This window comes from Onychostruthus taczanowskii, unplaced genomic scaffold (assembly GCF_017590055.1).
Source record: "Onychostruthus taczanowskii isolate IOZ18803 unplaced genomic scaffold, ASM1759005v1 scaffold71, whole genome shotgun sequence".
Classification (NCBI taxonomy): domain Eukaryota; kingdom Metazoa; phylum Chordata; class Aves; order Passeriformes; family Passeridae; genus Onychostruthus; species Onychostruthus taczanowskii.
The window spans coordinates 2,943,864-2,958,253 of record NW_024504898.1 but is presented as its reverse complement, the minus strand read 5'-3'; the positions used below and the strand labels follow the sequence as shown (position 1 = coordinate 2,958,253).

General features: G+C 44.2%; 1 protein-coding gene across 1 annotated transcript; it reads left to right on the top strand.

Moving 5' to 3' along the window:
* Positions 1 to 6,290: 6,290 nt before the first annotated feature.
* Positions 6,291 to 12,148, top strand: LOC121345313 (regucalcin-like). Its single transcript, XM_041422093.1, has 6 exons — positions 6,291 to 6,456; positions 6,906 to 7,088; positions 8,293 to 8,508; positions 9,974 to 10,105; positions 10,747 to 10,901; positions 12,098 to 12,148. Exons 1-6 carry the CDS (start codon positions 6,291 to 6,293, stop codon positions 12,146 to 12,148), a joined length of 903 nt encoding a protein of 300 aa, XP_041278027.1.
* The last annotated feature ends 2,242 nt before the right edge of the window (positions 12,149 to 14,390 follow it).

The following is a 14,390-nucleotide window of genomic DNA, read 5'->3' as shown; positions in this document are numbered from 1 at the left end:
ACTGGAGCTGAGCCGTTGCCGGTTCCCTCAATTAGGAAGGCTTCCTGACTTTTGTTTAATCCCTTGCTTATTAATGGCGCTCACCTCTTTGATCACAGATCAGCACTGATTTCAATTAGGGTTGAGCAAGAGCCCAGTGACAGGAAAGGCTGTATCAGGAGGAGCAGCTGCTGAGCCCTGAAGGGTTTCTTCACCCTCATGACCAAAATCTATAGTCATAGATGAAGCGTAGTTGTTCGCAACCAAGCTGGAGAAAGCTCTTGTAATCCTTTGCTGGCAAAATAGCTCTGCTGAAATAAAAGCAGGCGGCACTGACTGCCTGGGGAGCTCCAGTTCTTCCCATCTCGAGCACAAGGGAGGGACCAGGCCCTTCCTACAAAAGGGTGAAGCCAGGAAAAGATAAGCTTTGGCTTCACTTTTGGACCACGCTATCAAGTGGGATATCACTGGGGTGAGTAGCTATACCTGTACCTGCTCGGGGTTTTTAATGCCAGTGTCTTTGTTAACTCTGCCTGTTAGAGGGAGACTTCTCCCTCCGAGAGCTGCAAAGGTGCATAAAAACTTTTAAGAGATTAGGACAACCAAATAACAAGCAAAGTTGAGTTTCTAGAGCGATGAATGATGGGATGGACCCTCAAGGGGAATAAGTAACACAAGTATATTTTGGAGAGTTATGGGGAAAAAAAGGGAAGTGATGGATTTACTAAATGTTTGCAAAGCCACAAGAACAAATTCTGAGCTGTTGTCTGAGCACATGCCTGTGGGGAACAGAAGACAATTACAATTATTTAAATACCACATTATGTGGTGCGATAATGCCTTGATATTCTCCTGATTACTCTATGTTGATAAAAAGTAGGGACTACAAAAAGCAGCGGGTGAGAATTGCACCAGAGGACAGCAAAGCAGTGGGAAAGGAGAGAGGAAACCACACCAGAAGGAGACAAGTGGCTGGGTGTCAGCCAGGGGTACAGGGGCGCGTGGCTGCCTTTGGCCACTAGAAACTTCTGCTTTGCAACCCAGCAACACTGGAAACAAAGTGCATGGCAGGGCCAGGCTCTTTATGTTGTGGAAACAATTAATAGAAAAGCTGGCTGGCTAGCAAATACACACACCTGCTACTGCAGAGCTGCACCACTCATCAACAACACCACAAAACCTTTGAGAGGTGTCTCTTCCTAAAGTGACTGACTTCTGGAAAGGCAGATGTGGGATGTTGAAATGGCAGAGTGGGAGATGTGGTAATTGTGTTGGTAGCCTAGAAGTGGTCAGGGTAGGTATAAGAAATGGTGCAAAGTGTGGCAGGGGCATCCCCAGAGCATTTGCAGCCACGTAAATAAATTAGAGAGACGTGTTCTGGCATAATTTTCTCAGCTGCTGTTCTTCCTGTGCCACCGCTGATCCAGCATCCAAGCTGCTCACCCAGCAAGCTGCACATTTGGTGTTTTCATTTGCAGCAAGGTGAATCCTTTGTCCCTCTGCCTCACTTGGTTTTATGTTGCTGCAGCCTGCGATGGCGAACTTGGGTCACCAGAAGTGAAAAGCTGTGTGGAAAATGTGGTTTTCTCTTCCAAAATCCATTTAGAGAAAATGCTTTGGGAAATATTTTGCAGAAAACAAGATAACTTATATTTCTCAGGCTTTTTTTTTTTTCAGATGAAAATTAATTTTCAGTGAAAATTATCATAATCCAGAATTTTCCTTTTGAATACGTCTCTGAAAATGCTGTGAAAAACATGCATATTGTTCTACTTGAACCTCCCTTCAAAGTTATCATCTAGGTTATGAAAAAGAAAGCAGAGAGTAACATAATATTTTTTCTGAGAGCAAGCAGAGACTGAGGGTTTGTGCCAAGATGAGATGGAGCCATTGGAGGCCAAGGAAATCTCAGAAGGGTCCTCAAGGCACCCAGAATCACGTTGTCTGTAATACAGTGATTTTGGAAGGAGTTTGACTTGGAAATATATCTGGCTTTTTCCCTAGTAATGTTTGAATTTGTCTATATCTTAGGGCTGTCATTTTTTAATCTCTTGAGTGTGGATTGATGGTGACTATGGTAGGATAATACATCTATCTTGTCTACTTGCTTATCAGGGAAGCATGTTCATCCTGTGAATCATTTGAACATCAAATTACAAAGTTCATTCAAGTCTTTCATGAATAAAGAAATACATTGTTCTTCCATGCTGGATTGGGGCCAATTTCTCCCAAGTGGCTTCTGCCCTTGCTGAGTGTGGCCCTGTCACCAGAACTCTGGTGGTCACTCTGGTCTCTGCCCAGCTTGGTCTCTGTCCCCATGGCAAGCCTGCCTTGTCCCCACCTTGCTGGCCCTGCCATCACCTTCCTCTGCTGAGCAGGGCTGGTGGGAGAAGGCACCTGGCATCTTCCACCTTTGCCTCCCACAGACAAAAAAAGAAGGCAAACGCCCAAGAAGGAAGAAAATAAAAGCCAGGCAAGACACCCCCATCCTGCAGCATCCGTGGTAATTGCTGAAACTGCCAGGTAAAAGTCCTTCCCTTTGTGGGCTACAGGCAGCAGCTTGGAGCTTTTTGCCAAAGTGGGATCAGGCTTTGCATGCTCCAGGTGAGGAGCCCTGTGACTTCACACACAAGAAGGTTGTGGCACAGCTGGGAGTAGGAGCCAAGTCTTAAAGACAATAATAAGCCTTAATCACAACAATATTGTTTCGCTTATCGGAGTACTACAAAACCCTCCCTCGCATCTTTCATTAACCTTCCCTTTTCAGCACCCTAAATTTTGGAAGACTGGGCTAGCCCTTGGGCAACTGAATGGTGCAATGCCTCAGTTTCCCTCTCGCGCTCTCCTGACATGAGAAAAATACTGAGCAAGGATTTTTCTCTATCACATGTCCTGCTGCTGGCACTGCAAACCAGACCATTCAGAAAGGCTTTGGTCCCTGCCTCATCATTCATGTGACTGCTGACTGAATACAAAATGTAAAGGGTTACCTGCTCCATGCAGATAACATCAACTGGTGCACATTTTTAACCGTGCTGAAAACAGCAGCCAGTTTCATTGGACCAGTGCTGGAAAAGAGTCACCAAGCCAGGTCTTGCACTATTTTCCTCAGCAGGTGCGTTGGTGTGATGAACTGCAGAGTTTGGCAGTGTCCTCCAGCTTGGTAAAGATATTCAGCTGTTTGACTGAGGGGAAAAGGGTTCTTAAAATCCTCTGATTTATGCAGATGGTTGCTTGACTGTATATGAAAAGTTTTAGCTGTCTGCCTGCTTATTTGAAGGTTCAGTTTGATGTTTAAAATGGAATTAGATGTGTTTGCATGGGAGGGAGAGAGGGAGGGAAGCAGCATAAAAAGCTTTTAAGGCCAGTCATTCATTTGTATTTTACCTGTATCTTTTTAGGGGTACTGAAATGACCAACTTCTGTACAGATGATTGAAAAGGAATGTGAACAGAGGTCTAGAAAGACAGGATGTTTTTACATTAATTTTTTATTCCTAACAGGAAAATTTTCTTATAGCCTCAAAAATCTGGTAAATTTTACCAGTTAAACAGTGTAACAATTCAATGTGGAAAATGTTTCAGTGGCACCTTGTGCATGAATTCAGGAGGCTGCAAAGCCAACAAAATGTTGGAAAGCGGGTATAGGCAGGGTGAATGTGTTGGTTTTTTCTGCGAGGATTTTGCTTTGGGAGAACACAGAAGTATTTGGTGATTTTTTGTGTGGAATTTCTCCTCTTTCCTTGCATGCTCATCTCTGACAGGTCAGTGCTGTACCTAGCAGGATGCAAGGTGCCACAGATAAAGGTGCCCAGGTGGCAGGATGCCTGGGGAGTGATTATCCTGGGATATTTTGAACCAGGTTTTTGGGGGTCATTCCCTCATTTTTCCCTCTGAGGTGTTGTATTTGGTGAAATGTTACTGCTGCATAGTTCCGTGGGGTATCAGCAGGGAGGGCATGGCAGGAAATGAGCAGAGCACTGAGCAGAGGAAGGACATGGTCTGGATAGGACCAGAGCTGAATCCCTCCCAGCTTGTGGGGACTATTTTGGAGGGCAAAAGATGGGTTGGATGGTGCTTCCTGTTAAAAGCCTCCATTTTCAGCTTCTTGTAAAAATTAGTGAAACCTCAGCTAGCAAAACACAGACTTTCCGTTCTAATTGCTCTCTTCTTAGAAACAGGTAGGGGTGAGGATGATTTGAGCCACAATATTCACCAGTATGGAAACCTCCACAGATGGAGTGACACACGGGAGTTATTTCTTTGGCAGAGGGGAAGGATGCTGTGGCTGAATGTGCAGTCAGGGAAGGCCCATGGGACAGGGCAGGTCTCTGCAGCATCGCTGGGGGAACAGGGGAGGGGCAAGCAGCCAGCTGGTGCAGGCAGGATGGTTTCTCCCCTGGCTATGCCTTGTGAAACAGCTGGCAGTGGTGTGATTGTGTATTCCTCATGTGACGTGTGGGATGGGTCTGTGAATCAGTATTTCACCACGGCTTATCTGCCAGGCCCCTGTTCTGGTGTTGCAGAAGTTTGACAAGGGGGATGTAAATGAAACAGAAGCTGGTGGGAAAAGAAAGGTTTAATAAGGCTCGGTTGGGTCAATGAAACAGCTGACAAGACAAATACACACTGGCTGCTGCAGATCTGGAGGCTTTCTGCCTCTGCAGGAACCACACTGCTGCCAGGCTGCAGCCAAACTCTTGTTTTACCACAGGGGTGAGAACAGCTCTGTGCTTCCCAGACCATGATACAATAAAGTCAGCATTGTGTCTCCAAGCCTCGGGTGCCACATATGGCAGCCACATGACACAAAGCTTCAACCCACAAGAAACTCACTCCTCCAGCTCAAGCACTGTTTAACAGGTTTCTGGAGGTTAAAACTTGGCATCTTGCTGTGTATCTTCATTAATGCTTTAGATGCTATTTTCCTGTGTGGAACATCTTGCTGCCCAGCCTCTTGTGGCCAGTGTATTTTGGAAGGGAGAAGGATATATTTGATAGATGGGTTGTTTGAACCTTACCTTGGTGGTGTGACTCATTGCAGGAAAGACCCCATGTCCCTCAGCCCTGGCATTTCCACTCACAGTGATTGACTGGCTCTTCCCACGTATTTTGAAGTGCATTAATGCTAATTAATTATTTGTACACCTTATCGCCAGCTCACCTACTAGGAAACAATACCCACTTGAAGACAGTAATCCCTAGGACTGATGTTATGTCATGGATTGGCTGCCTCCCAAGAATTATCTTCCAATCTGTGGAAAAAATGTGCCGAGGCCAGTGGGTGCAGCAGTGGAGGCAGTTCCATCAGGGGTGACTGAGGCAGTGAGTGGGCCCCTTTCTTTTGTAAGACCTGAATGGTGGAGGTTGTTGCTCATTTCCCACCCCACATCAAGGTCAGGGCAGTCACAGGATCTGTGTTTTGGAGTACATCAGTGGGTATTGGACACAAAACTGGTGGGTTGTACACCATGTGTGGGTGTCAACCAGCTGTGGCTGATTGACTGATGTCCCTGCAAGCACCCTGCTGCAATGGGGACAGGGTAGACAGAGCATGAACTTCTGGCAGAAGCAGGCATATGAAATGGGAGCTTCACTGGTGGCTTTGGCCCCCCAAGCAGCAACTGGGGTAATTGCACCCCACAGCCTGGCACTGGGCAAAATTCCGAGTGTGCAGCAGGGGTTGGAGATGAAGTTGGAGCGCTGAGGGGGATGATGAAGGGGAAATCTTAGAGGGAAAACAAAGCAGTAGAATTTCAAAGGCAGGAGCCTTCCTCAGTATTTGCATATTCTCACTGACTTGGTGTGGGAACAGGCGTTTGTTGTGCAGTGGCCTCTGTGGCGAAGTGGAGTCGGTGCTGTGGGTGTGTAAATGTCTTCCTGTGGAGGAAATCAATTCACTTGTGTTAATAGGGCAGAGCCTTGATTTTCCACAAAAAGATTGATCCACCACTCATTGGTGCTGCTGCCTTCTGATCCCTCCCTGTGGTCAGGGGGACCCTTAGGATCATGGATCACCAGACAACAGCTTGGTTCCAGCTTAGGGCTATAGCCCCAGCACTCCTGTGCCTGGAGACAGGTGCCTCATCAACAGCTGTGGTTTAAGAAATTTTGGTAAGGAGAAGCTTTGGCACCTCAAGCTCAGTTCCAGCCATGAGGCCATGGAAATGTCATAAGAACCTCCTAAATTACTTTGTCATGTGGGATTTTGAGTGCTTTGCTATTTACAATCTCTGCTTTTCAATATTGTAGGGATGAAAAAATTCACATGAGAGCTTTTAATTACATGCGTTATTAACTTCCCCTCAGACCATGTCTTCCTCCATCAAAATTGAGTCTGTTGTGAAGGAGAAGAACCGGATGGGAGAATGCCCAGTCTGGGAAGAAAGGGAGAATGCACTTGTCTACGTAGACATCAACTCACAGAAAGTTTGCCGCTGGAGCCCAGTCACCAATGAGGTGCAGAGCGTGTCTGTGGGTAAGAGTCTGTACTCACTGCTTCATCCTGACATCTGTCTGTCCCATCCACTCCTCCTTCTAGGGGTCCTGCAGGTTTGTGGTCTGTCTTACTTTCCATGGGACCACACTCCCTGTCTTCCCACAATGTGTCGCTCAGCACAGTGTGGCCTAGGCCAGCCGAGCAGAATGCACATGTTGCCCCTGATAAGCCTAAATGGGAATGCATGTTTCATTTGGGACCTGCAGAGAAAAAGGTACAGTCCTAATGGCTATGCCATCCTGGAAGGTGGAAAAATCCATGGAACATAGAGCCAGCGAGATGTGCTAACAATACCAGGGCAGAAAGACCTTAGCATCAGCTCAGCCTTTCTTGGCCAGCGATGTCCCAGTAAAGCCGAGATGCCCTCGGTGAGGGCTGAGTGATGGCCCCAGAGCTACCCTCCATCTTCTGTTCTCTCTCACCCACAGATGCCCGTGTCGGCTCGGTGGCTCTACGGCAGTGTGGGGGCTATGTCATTGCCCTGGGGACCAGGTTTGCCTTCCTGGACTGGGACACCCAGGCACTCACCACCATCCTCGAGCTCGAGCAGGATAAACCAAACAACAGGTTCAATGATGGAAAAGTGGATCCAAAAGGGAGGTTTTTTGCTGGTAAGTTCCTAGCAGAGATTTCCCCTGGAGCAAAGGGAAACTAATTGTAGTGTTTTTTATATAAGGCATTTTTATTTATTCCCTGTCTTGTAAATGCTCTGCTTGGTTACTGCCCAGTGGAGGAGGACAGGGGACTCTACATCTTCTGACCTAGCTGAGGACAGATGCTGTCGACAAGGCCATCTGACAGGAAGGTTCTCATACTTGGTGGATGGTGTTTTTCAAACAACTGCCTTCATGGAAAAGCCAATGAAGGGCTCATGGAGGGGGAATTTTTTCTACAGATGTAGAGAAGGATGCACATTCTAGAGCAGAACATGAGCTGCAGTTTGCACCCATTATGTGCAGCCTCTCTTGGTTAGCCTGTGAAAAACAAGGATGTGGGGGGAGATCCTCAGCCTCCTGAAGGCAAGAAGGAGGTTTAGGTTGTGTAAAAGGTCTTCACCCACAGAGTGGTCAGGCACTGGAACAAGCTCCCCAGGGAAGCAGTCATGGCATGAAGCCCGACAGAGTTCAAGAACTGTTAGAACAATGCTCTCAGGCACATGGTGTGCACCTGTATTTTAATGGTCACAGCCCATTTAAATTATGAAAGTAGCCTACAAAGAGCAACAACAGAAACAGCATATGATTGATGCCTGCCTGCATCTTGACTTTTGCTGTGAGCAAAAACTCAACCCCCTGGCGTGTCCTGGTGGCCCTTTGGGTCTTTGATGTCTATGACTTAAACATCATGGCAATGAAGAAACAGCCAGGATCTGCTCTGTGGGAGGCAGCTGCCCCTGATCTGCTCCTTTTGCTCTTTCTCATCAATCTGACAGGACCTATTAGTCCCTTTCACTAAAGGATTGCAGAATTGTAGAATCATAGAATGGTTTGGGTTGGAAGGGACCCTTAAGACCATCTAGTTCCAACTTCTCTGCTGTGGGCAGGGAGACCAGATCACTCAAAGCTCCATCCAGCCTAGCCTTGAACCCTTTCAAGCCTGGGGCATCCACAACTTCTCTTTGCAACCAGTGCCTCACCACCCTCACAGCAAAGAATTTCTTCCTAAAAATATTTTCTTTTTAGGAAGAAAAGGAAAATAAAAAATCACAATCCTGTGGTTCTCCCTAGGACCTCTTGGTAACATTAGAGAAGGTTTTTGATCAAACACGAGGAGCAAACTTCTACTTTTTAACCAGTGCTCCCACTTCCATTTCAGGTACGATGGCTGAAGAGACAGCACCAGGGGTCCGAGCGAGGCAGCAAGGAGCTCTCTACACCCTCTTCCCTGACCATTCAGTAATAAAACAGCTAGACCAGTTGGACATCTCCAATGGTCTGGATTGGTCCCTGGACCACAGGACCTTCTTCCACATTGACAGCCTGTCATACGCTGTCCATGCCTTCAGCTATGATGTGCACACTGGAAAGATTGGTACACGTGCTTTTAAATTTGCTGATAAGTAGTGCCACTGCTCTGCCTGCAGCAAGACCTGAGCCTGTGACACCCAGCGATTTATTTGACAGATCTCATATCTGCTGGTTACAGCTTGTCAGCTGGCTGGAACATGTGGTGTTCCTCAAATTTGGTTACTCACAAGGTGTATTTGGTGAACAAACTTTTGACAGTCTTTCAGCTTTCTTTCATCTGGAGAGATGGCTCATACTTAGACCTGTTCAAGGAGTTGCAGGGAAGAAGCCATTTACACTGCAGAATGAGAAACAGCTTTTAGGATGGTATTTATTCTTGAGTGCCATCTACTGGAATTCCTTTGATTGTACTAGCTCCATAAATACAAGTGGAGAACATGCATGTATGTATTTTACAGTAAGGTATTTGGAGGATTAAGCTGTCACTGTGACAGAGTTTTCCCAACAAATTTCTGAAATTAAGATGTTTTCAAATTTAACTTAAATTCATTTTATGGATAAACATTTTTTATTACATCTGTAAGGAAGTAAATTTAAGTGTAAGCAAAATGAATCTAACCTAATTTCAAGACTCTTTGAAATATTTTCATGCTGTATCGGCCTGATATACTCCACAGGAATTTAAATGGCTGAACTGCCTTTGTACTTTAAAGAGTGAAGACTTTGGGTAATCACAGATGAAAATCACACAAAGTAATTGCATTCACTCAGATTTTATTTTGTTGAGAATATCTCTTTCTACAGATTTTAGGATATAAGATTTCAAAAGAGGATATAATGCAACATTTCCCCCTGCAAATATAAAAAAGCAACATTATTGAGATTTGTAGTCTTGGCTTTATGTTCACAGCTGTCTATTCTTGGGTTGCATAATGACCAGAAGGTGCTGGGTGGGTCAGAGCAGGTGATCCCTGACCCATGGGCCCTGCTCCATGGACCTGACTGCTCACCAACATATCTGCACTGCATCCCTGACCATGAGTTGGTATCCAGGTTTAACCAAAACTGGTTGCTTGGTTGGCCATTAAAAAGTAAAGTTTTTGATCTTTAGCTAGGAGAGATTGCTTATCACCAATGTTTAAACCCAGGTAATTATTTATGTGATATATCCAGGCTGCCATGACCAATAAAATCCAGGAAAAGTTATTGCACTTGCAGCAGTTGTGTTGTGGCAGGCAACAGGTGGGTTAACAAGAGAAATGGGGGCATTTTGTTCTCTTCTCTTGGTAAAATAACAGGAACACTAATTTGGTACAATGCCAGACTGAAATGACTGTGCTGGGGACTTGTTTCTGCCAGGCTGAATTAGGCTTTCAACACATCTGCAGAACGTGGGTGTGATGTACGTCATGTCTTTCTCACAGAAAATGAACGTAGCTGTTTGCAAGAGCATGGAAGGGGTTAGACAGGGATCTGATACAGAATGGGTAGCAGCCCACATAACATCAGCTTTGTAACTCTTCCTGCAGCCTGCCCCAAGCTTTTGTACCATCTGGAAAAGGAGGAGCAAATGCCTGACGGGATGTGCATAGATGTAGAAGGGAAGCTCTGGGTGGCCTGTATTGATGGCGGCAGAGTCATTCGCATCGACCCAGAGACAGGTAAGGCCTCCACCAGTTTGTGCATATAAATGTGAGGGGAATGGCAGCAGGAGGAATGCTTTGAAGGGGAGATAAGGTGAAAAATATTGTCCATTTCTGCCTTGTGGATTGCCAAGGACATCACTGGCTCAGGCTCTGATCATGTAAAGAATGCAGCTCCCTGTGCTGTCTCCAGTGTCAGATACTCAGATACTCCTGCTCCCATGGTTTGCTGATGAACTGTGCACTCTTCCTAATATTATCACTGTCCAAAAAAAAAAAAAAAAACACAAAACCACAAAATGCTGCGTATAAAATTTCTTAGTGTTGAAATGTTTAACTGGAAAATGCTTTAAGGAACAACATCCATCCAAAGCCAGGTGTCCCTGCCCTTCCTGACCTCACACACAGTACTGCTTTGTTTTGAGAAAAGTAAATGAAGCCTTGAAGATGTGGGGGAGAGCCTGAAAAATAGTTAGAAATGAGGCAGATGAAATAATTTGATTTCCCCACAAACTGTCCTTTAGGATGTGGTCTCTGTCTGAAGGTGAGGTGTCTTCTGAGTAAATGTCACATCTGTGCCATGTGTACTGACAGTACATTCATAATTACAAACTTCCTAAAAAAATGAATATTAGAAAACAATTGTACATTTTTCCCAGGCAAAAGAATCCAAACTGTGAGGCTTCCTACTCCAAGGATCACCTCTTGCTGCTTTGGTGGAAAAGACTACTCAGAAATGTATGTGACTTCTGCATACGATGGACTGGATGAGGCCACCTTAGCCAAGGAACCTCATGCAGGAGAGATTTTCAAGGTGAGCAGATTTTATTTCTTTGTGTACATCAGACCTGCCAAGCCTCATGTTCTGGCCCCGGCCCCCTTTGCTCATCCCACTCACCTCATGAGCTGCTCCAGGTGCATTGCTTGTCCCCCAGCCAGGCCCAGCTGCTTTTGCAGAGCTGCTCATGCACTTGGAAGGAAGACTTGGAGAAATTACAAGTTACAATGTTGATGGCTGGGTTGGCCAAAGTTGGCTGGTCAGGATCTGAAGGCTGTGAGTGGGTATGGATCTGCCATATGGATAACGTGTTCTGTAATACACTGCAAGGAATTGCTTTTATCTCTTACTATACTTTAATCACTTTTACAAATTTCATTCTCTTACTTCTCAGTTTTTAATTGTGCCAGGAAATCTAAATGCTTACAGAACATATTTCTCCTTTAAAAATAAAATGTTTAAATTTACCAGGGCAAAATTTTGCATCTCAATCCAAAAACTTTTAGGATTTTTTTTTGTCTGTTAAAAAGGATTGCTGCTTTTTAAAAAACTTTTTTGTCTTGGGCTCTTGAATCTGAAACTTGTTTCTCTCTTCATTTTTTCACTACATTAGCAAAAAGCACATCAGGAGAATAAAATGCAGTTCTTACTCAGCAATTGCCATCAACCCAGACCAAGCTCTTTTATCAGTTTGGCCACAGGATGAAGACATGTTACAGTAGGGATGCAGATCTATTCTGGGATCCGGGACACTCCTGTTGAAAGCAGTGCTTAGAGCAGAGATCTCATGGCTGAGAACTGGTATATTCAAGCAGCACATTTTAGAAGCCTACAGAAGGATTAAATAAGTGTCTTTTTTGGTTTTGTTCTCGAGTTCTCCAGTTCCACAAGGGAATTGGTGTTTTCCAAACTCACATTTGTCTTGTGTGGGCAAAGCATGTTAAAAATTACTATGAATTGTTTTGAAGATGAGGACTACATGCAAGAGCCACAGATAACATTTAAATTAGCAAAATTATTGAGTAGTGCTTGATAATCTTAGTGATCTTAAAGAGTTTGGAAGAACTCCAAGTAATGACTCCTTTTGGGCTTCTCTTGAAGCAGGGGACCCTCACGTAGTAGTCTGTTGCTATGATATTTGTTCAGCAATGTTTGAATGCTTTCATTATACTCACTTGGAGATTTATCTGTTTCCTTTCTTTTATCTTTTAATTTTTACTTTTTTAAAACAGATAACAGGCCTGGGTGTGAAAGGGATCCCACAGAATTTCTATGCTGCTTGAACCTTGACACTAAAGAGCAAAGAAGAAATGCTTCCATCTTGTAGTAAATCTGACTGGAAGAAGTCAAATGAACTACAGAATTTATTTGTGTGAAGATTTCTAAGCCCACATTTGTGAGTGTGCTTTTTTGGAGTTGAAGATATTTCTTCCTCTGTGGGCCTGTGGCTTGATGCAATAGGTTAGAGAGGTGAAGTTAATCTGTGTTACACCTTGATAGCTTTTGTGACTTTCCATAAACCTTTAAATGCTCAAGCGTAGTTTTGCTGAACTTTCTGATGACCAGCTCTGGATTTTCAAGTCTGTGCAGATCCCAAAGCAGAATCTGACTCCTCATGTTACAGTGATGCACCAGCAATGATATGGCAGATTTTAATAAACATTTTAAAGAGTGGTGTCTTGAACTGGACTGTTCCTCTGCTGCAGGATTCCTCTGAGGTTGTTTTTGGTGTTTGGCTTTTTTTTTTTTTTTTTTTTTTTTTTTGTTTTGTTTTGTTTTGTTTTGTTTTGTTTTGTTTTGTTTTGTTTTGTTTTGTTTTGTTTTGTTTTGTTTTGTTTTGTTTTGTTTTGTTTTGTTTTGTTTTGTTTTGTTTTGTTTTGTTTTGTTTTGGTTTGGTTTTTGTGTTTTGGTTTTTTTTTGTTTTTTTTTTTTAAATAATCAGACCTATTTGTAGTATCCAGGTTCCATTTTTACATCCTCATTAGCCTTTTTCAGGCTGTCCTGTCTTTAGGACACCACTTAGGCTGCTGAAAATAAACTATGCAACTACATTTAAAGAAATGCTTACAGATGTTTTTTCTCTGCATTCAAGATGTTACCTTGAAAGCACTGACTGACCACACACAGTCAGTGCACACACAGGCTGCGAGCCACCAGGACAGCCTGGAATACCAAACAGGGATGCTTGGTGGAGTTGTCCTTTCAGGGGTGATATTTACACACACACACACACACACACACACACACGCACGCAAACCACAAACTTCCCTTTGCTTTACAGCCTTAATGTATCCACAGCCTCACTGTCTTGTTCCCCTTTCTTCTGGTGCTCAACCACTCCCATTTCAAGTATTTTTCTCCTTTTTCCCTTTAGATCCTCCCCTCCTTTCTCCTACAGAAAGTACAACATCAAGGTGTATTTTTAGAGGCTCTTTAAATAACGACCCAGCTCTACCCTGTACTCACTGAAACACTGTGATCCTTTCAGGATTTCAGAACACTCGAGACCTGTAGATACACAGTGAAATCTAGCCTTTGCATTGAGTTTGCTGTCTTTTTGCTGCCTGGAAAGAGACACAGCACATAATACATTTTCAGATCTTTAATGCTGACACTTTGTAATGTTGCATAGAAGGCAATAATAGGCATCATTTACCAGACCAGATGTTTCAGTGTCTTCCTCTGAGGTATTTGACCTTTTCACCCCTGCTATTCAAAGCCCTCAGACACTATGTGTGAGTAGGAAGAAAGTTCTCAGTGCCTCATGAGGATAATCTCCCCCTATAACCCATGCACAGAGGAGCAGGGGAACTGTGGTTAGCCATGCAGAAATATTAAACACAGTTTCCATGGGGCTGTATGCAGGTTGCCTCTAAAATTAGCTGTTTTCTCCAAACCCAGCACCCCTCTCCTAGCTGGGGTCCCTCACAACAGTTTTGAAAGAACCAAACTGGGTTGATTTTTCCCTTTAAAAATACCCACATTGCCCAACTCTCTTACATGGTAGCCTTCTGGCCTGCTGAAAAGAAAGAGATCTAGTGCTGAGATCTGATCAGTCATGGAGTAGGTCAAGCCACATGTCCTAGGAGAATGTTCTGCCCATTTCAAAGGTGACAGGAGAAGGTTAGGTGGTATATTTGACCCCTCAGTTGAACTGGGCCACAGTCCAGAAAGAAATCTGAGATCCAGAGGACTAGGAAGGGAGCTTTATACCCTAAGTACTATTGAATATACTTGGCCACAAACAGGATTTTCCAAAGGGCATTATTTCAATGCAGTTACCTGAAGTCTACTCTAAAACCCATTTTAGGTGTTTTTCAGACACTTGTTGTAGATGGTTACTTTACATCATTAGCAAGCACTTTGCTCCTGTGCTACTGGATCAGATAATTTGTATAACAAGATGAAGGGGCTTGACCTATCACTCCTACCTTTTGCCCTGGAAGGGAGGTGAGCCCATGGAGCTGCACAGAGACAACTTGATTGAGAAATAAAACATTCAGCTTATTGTCATGTTTGCTCAAC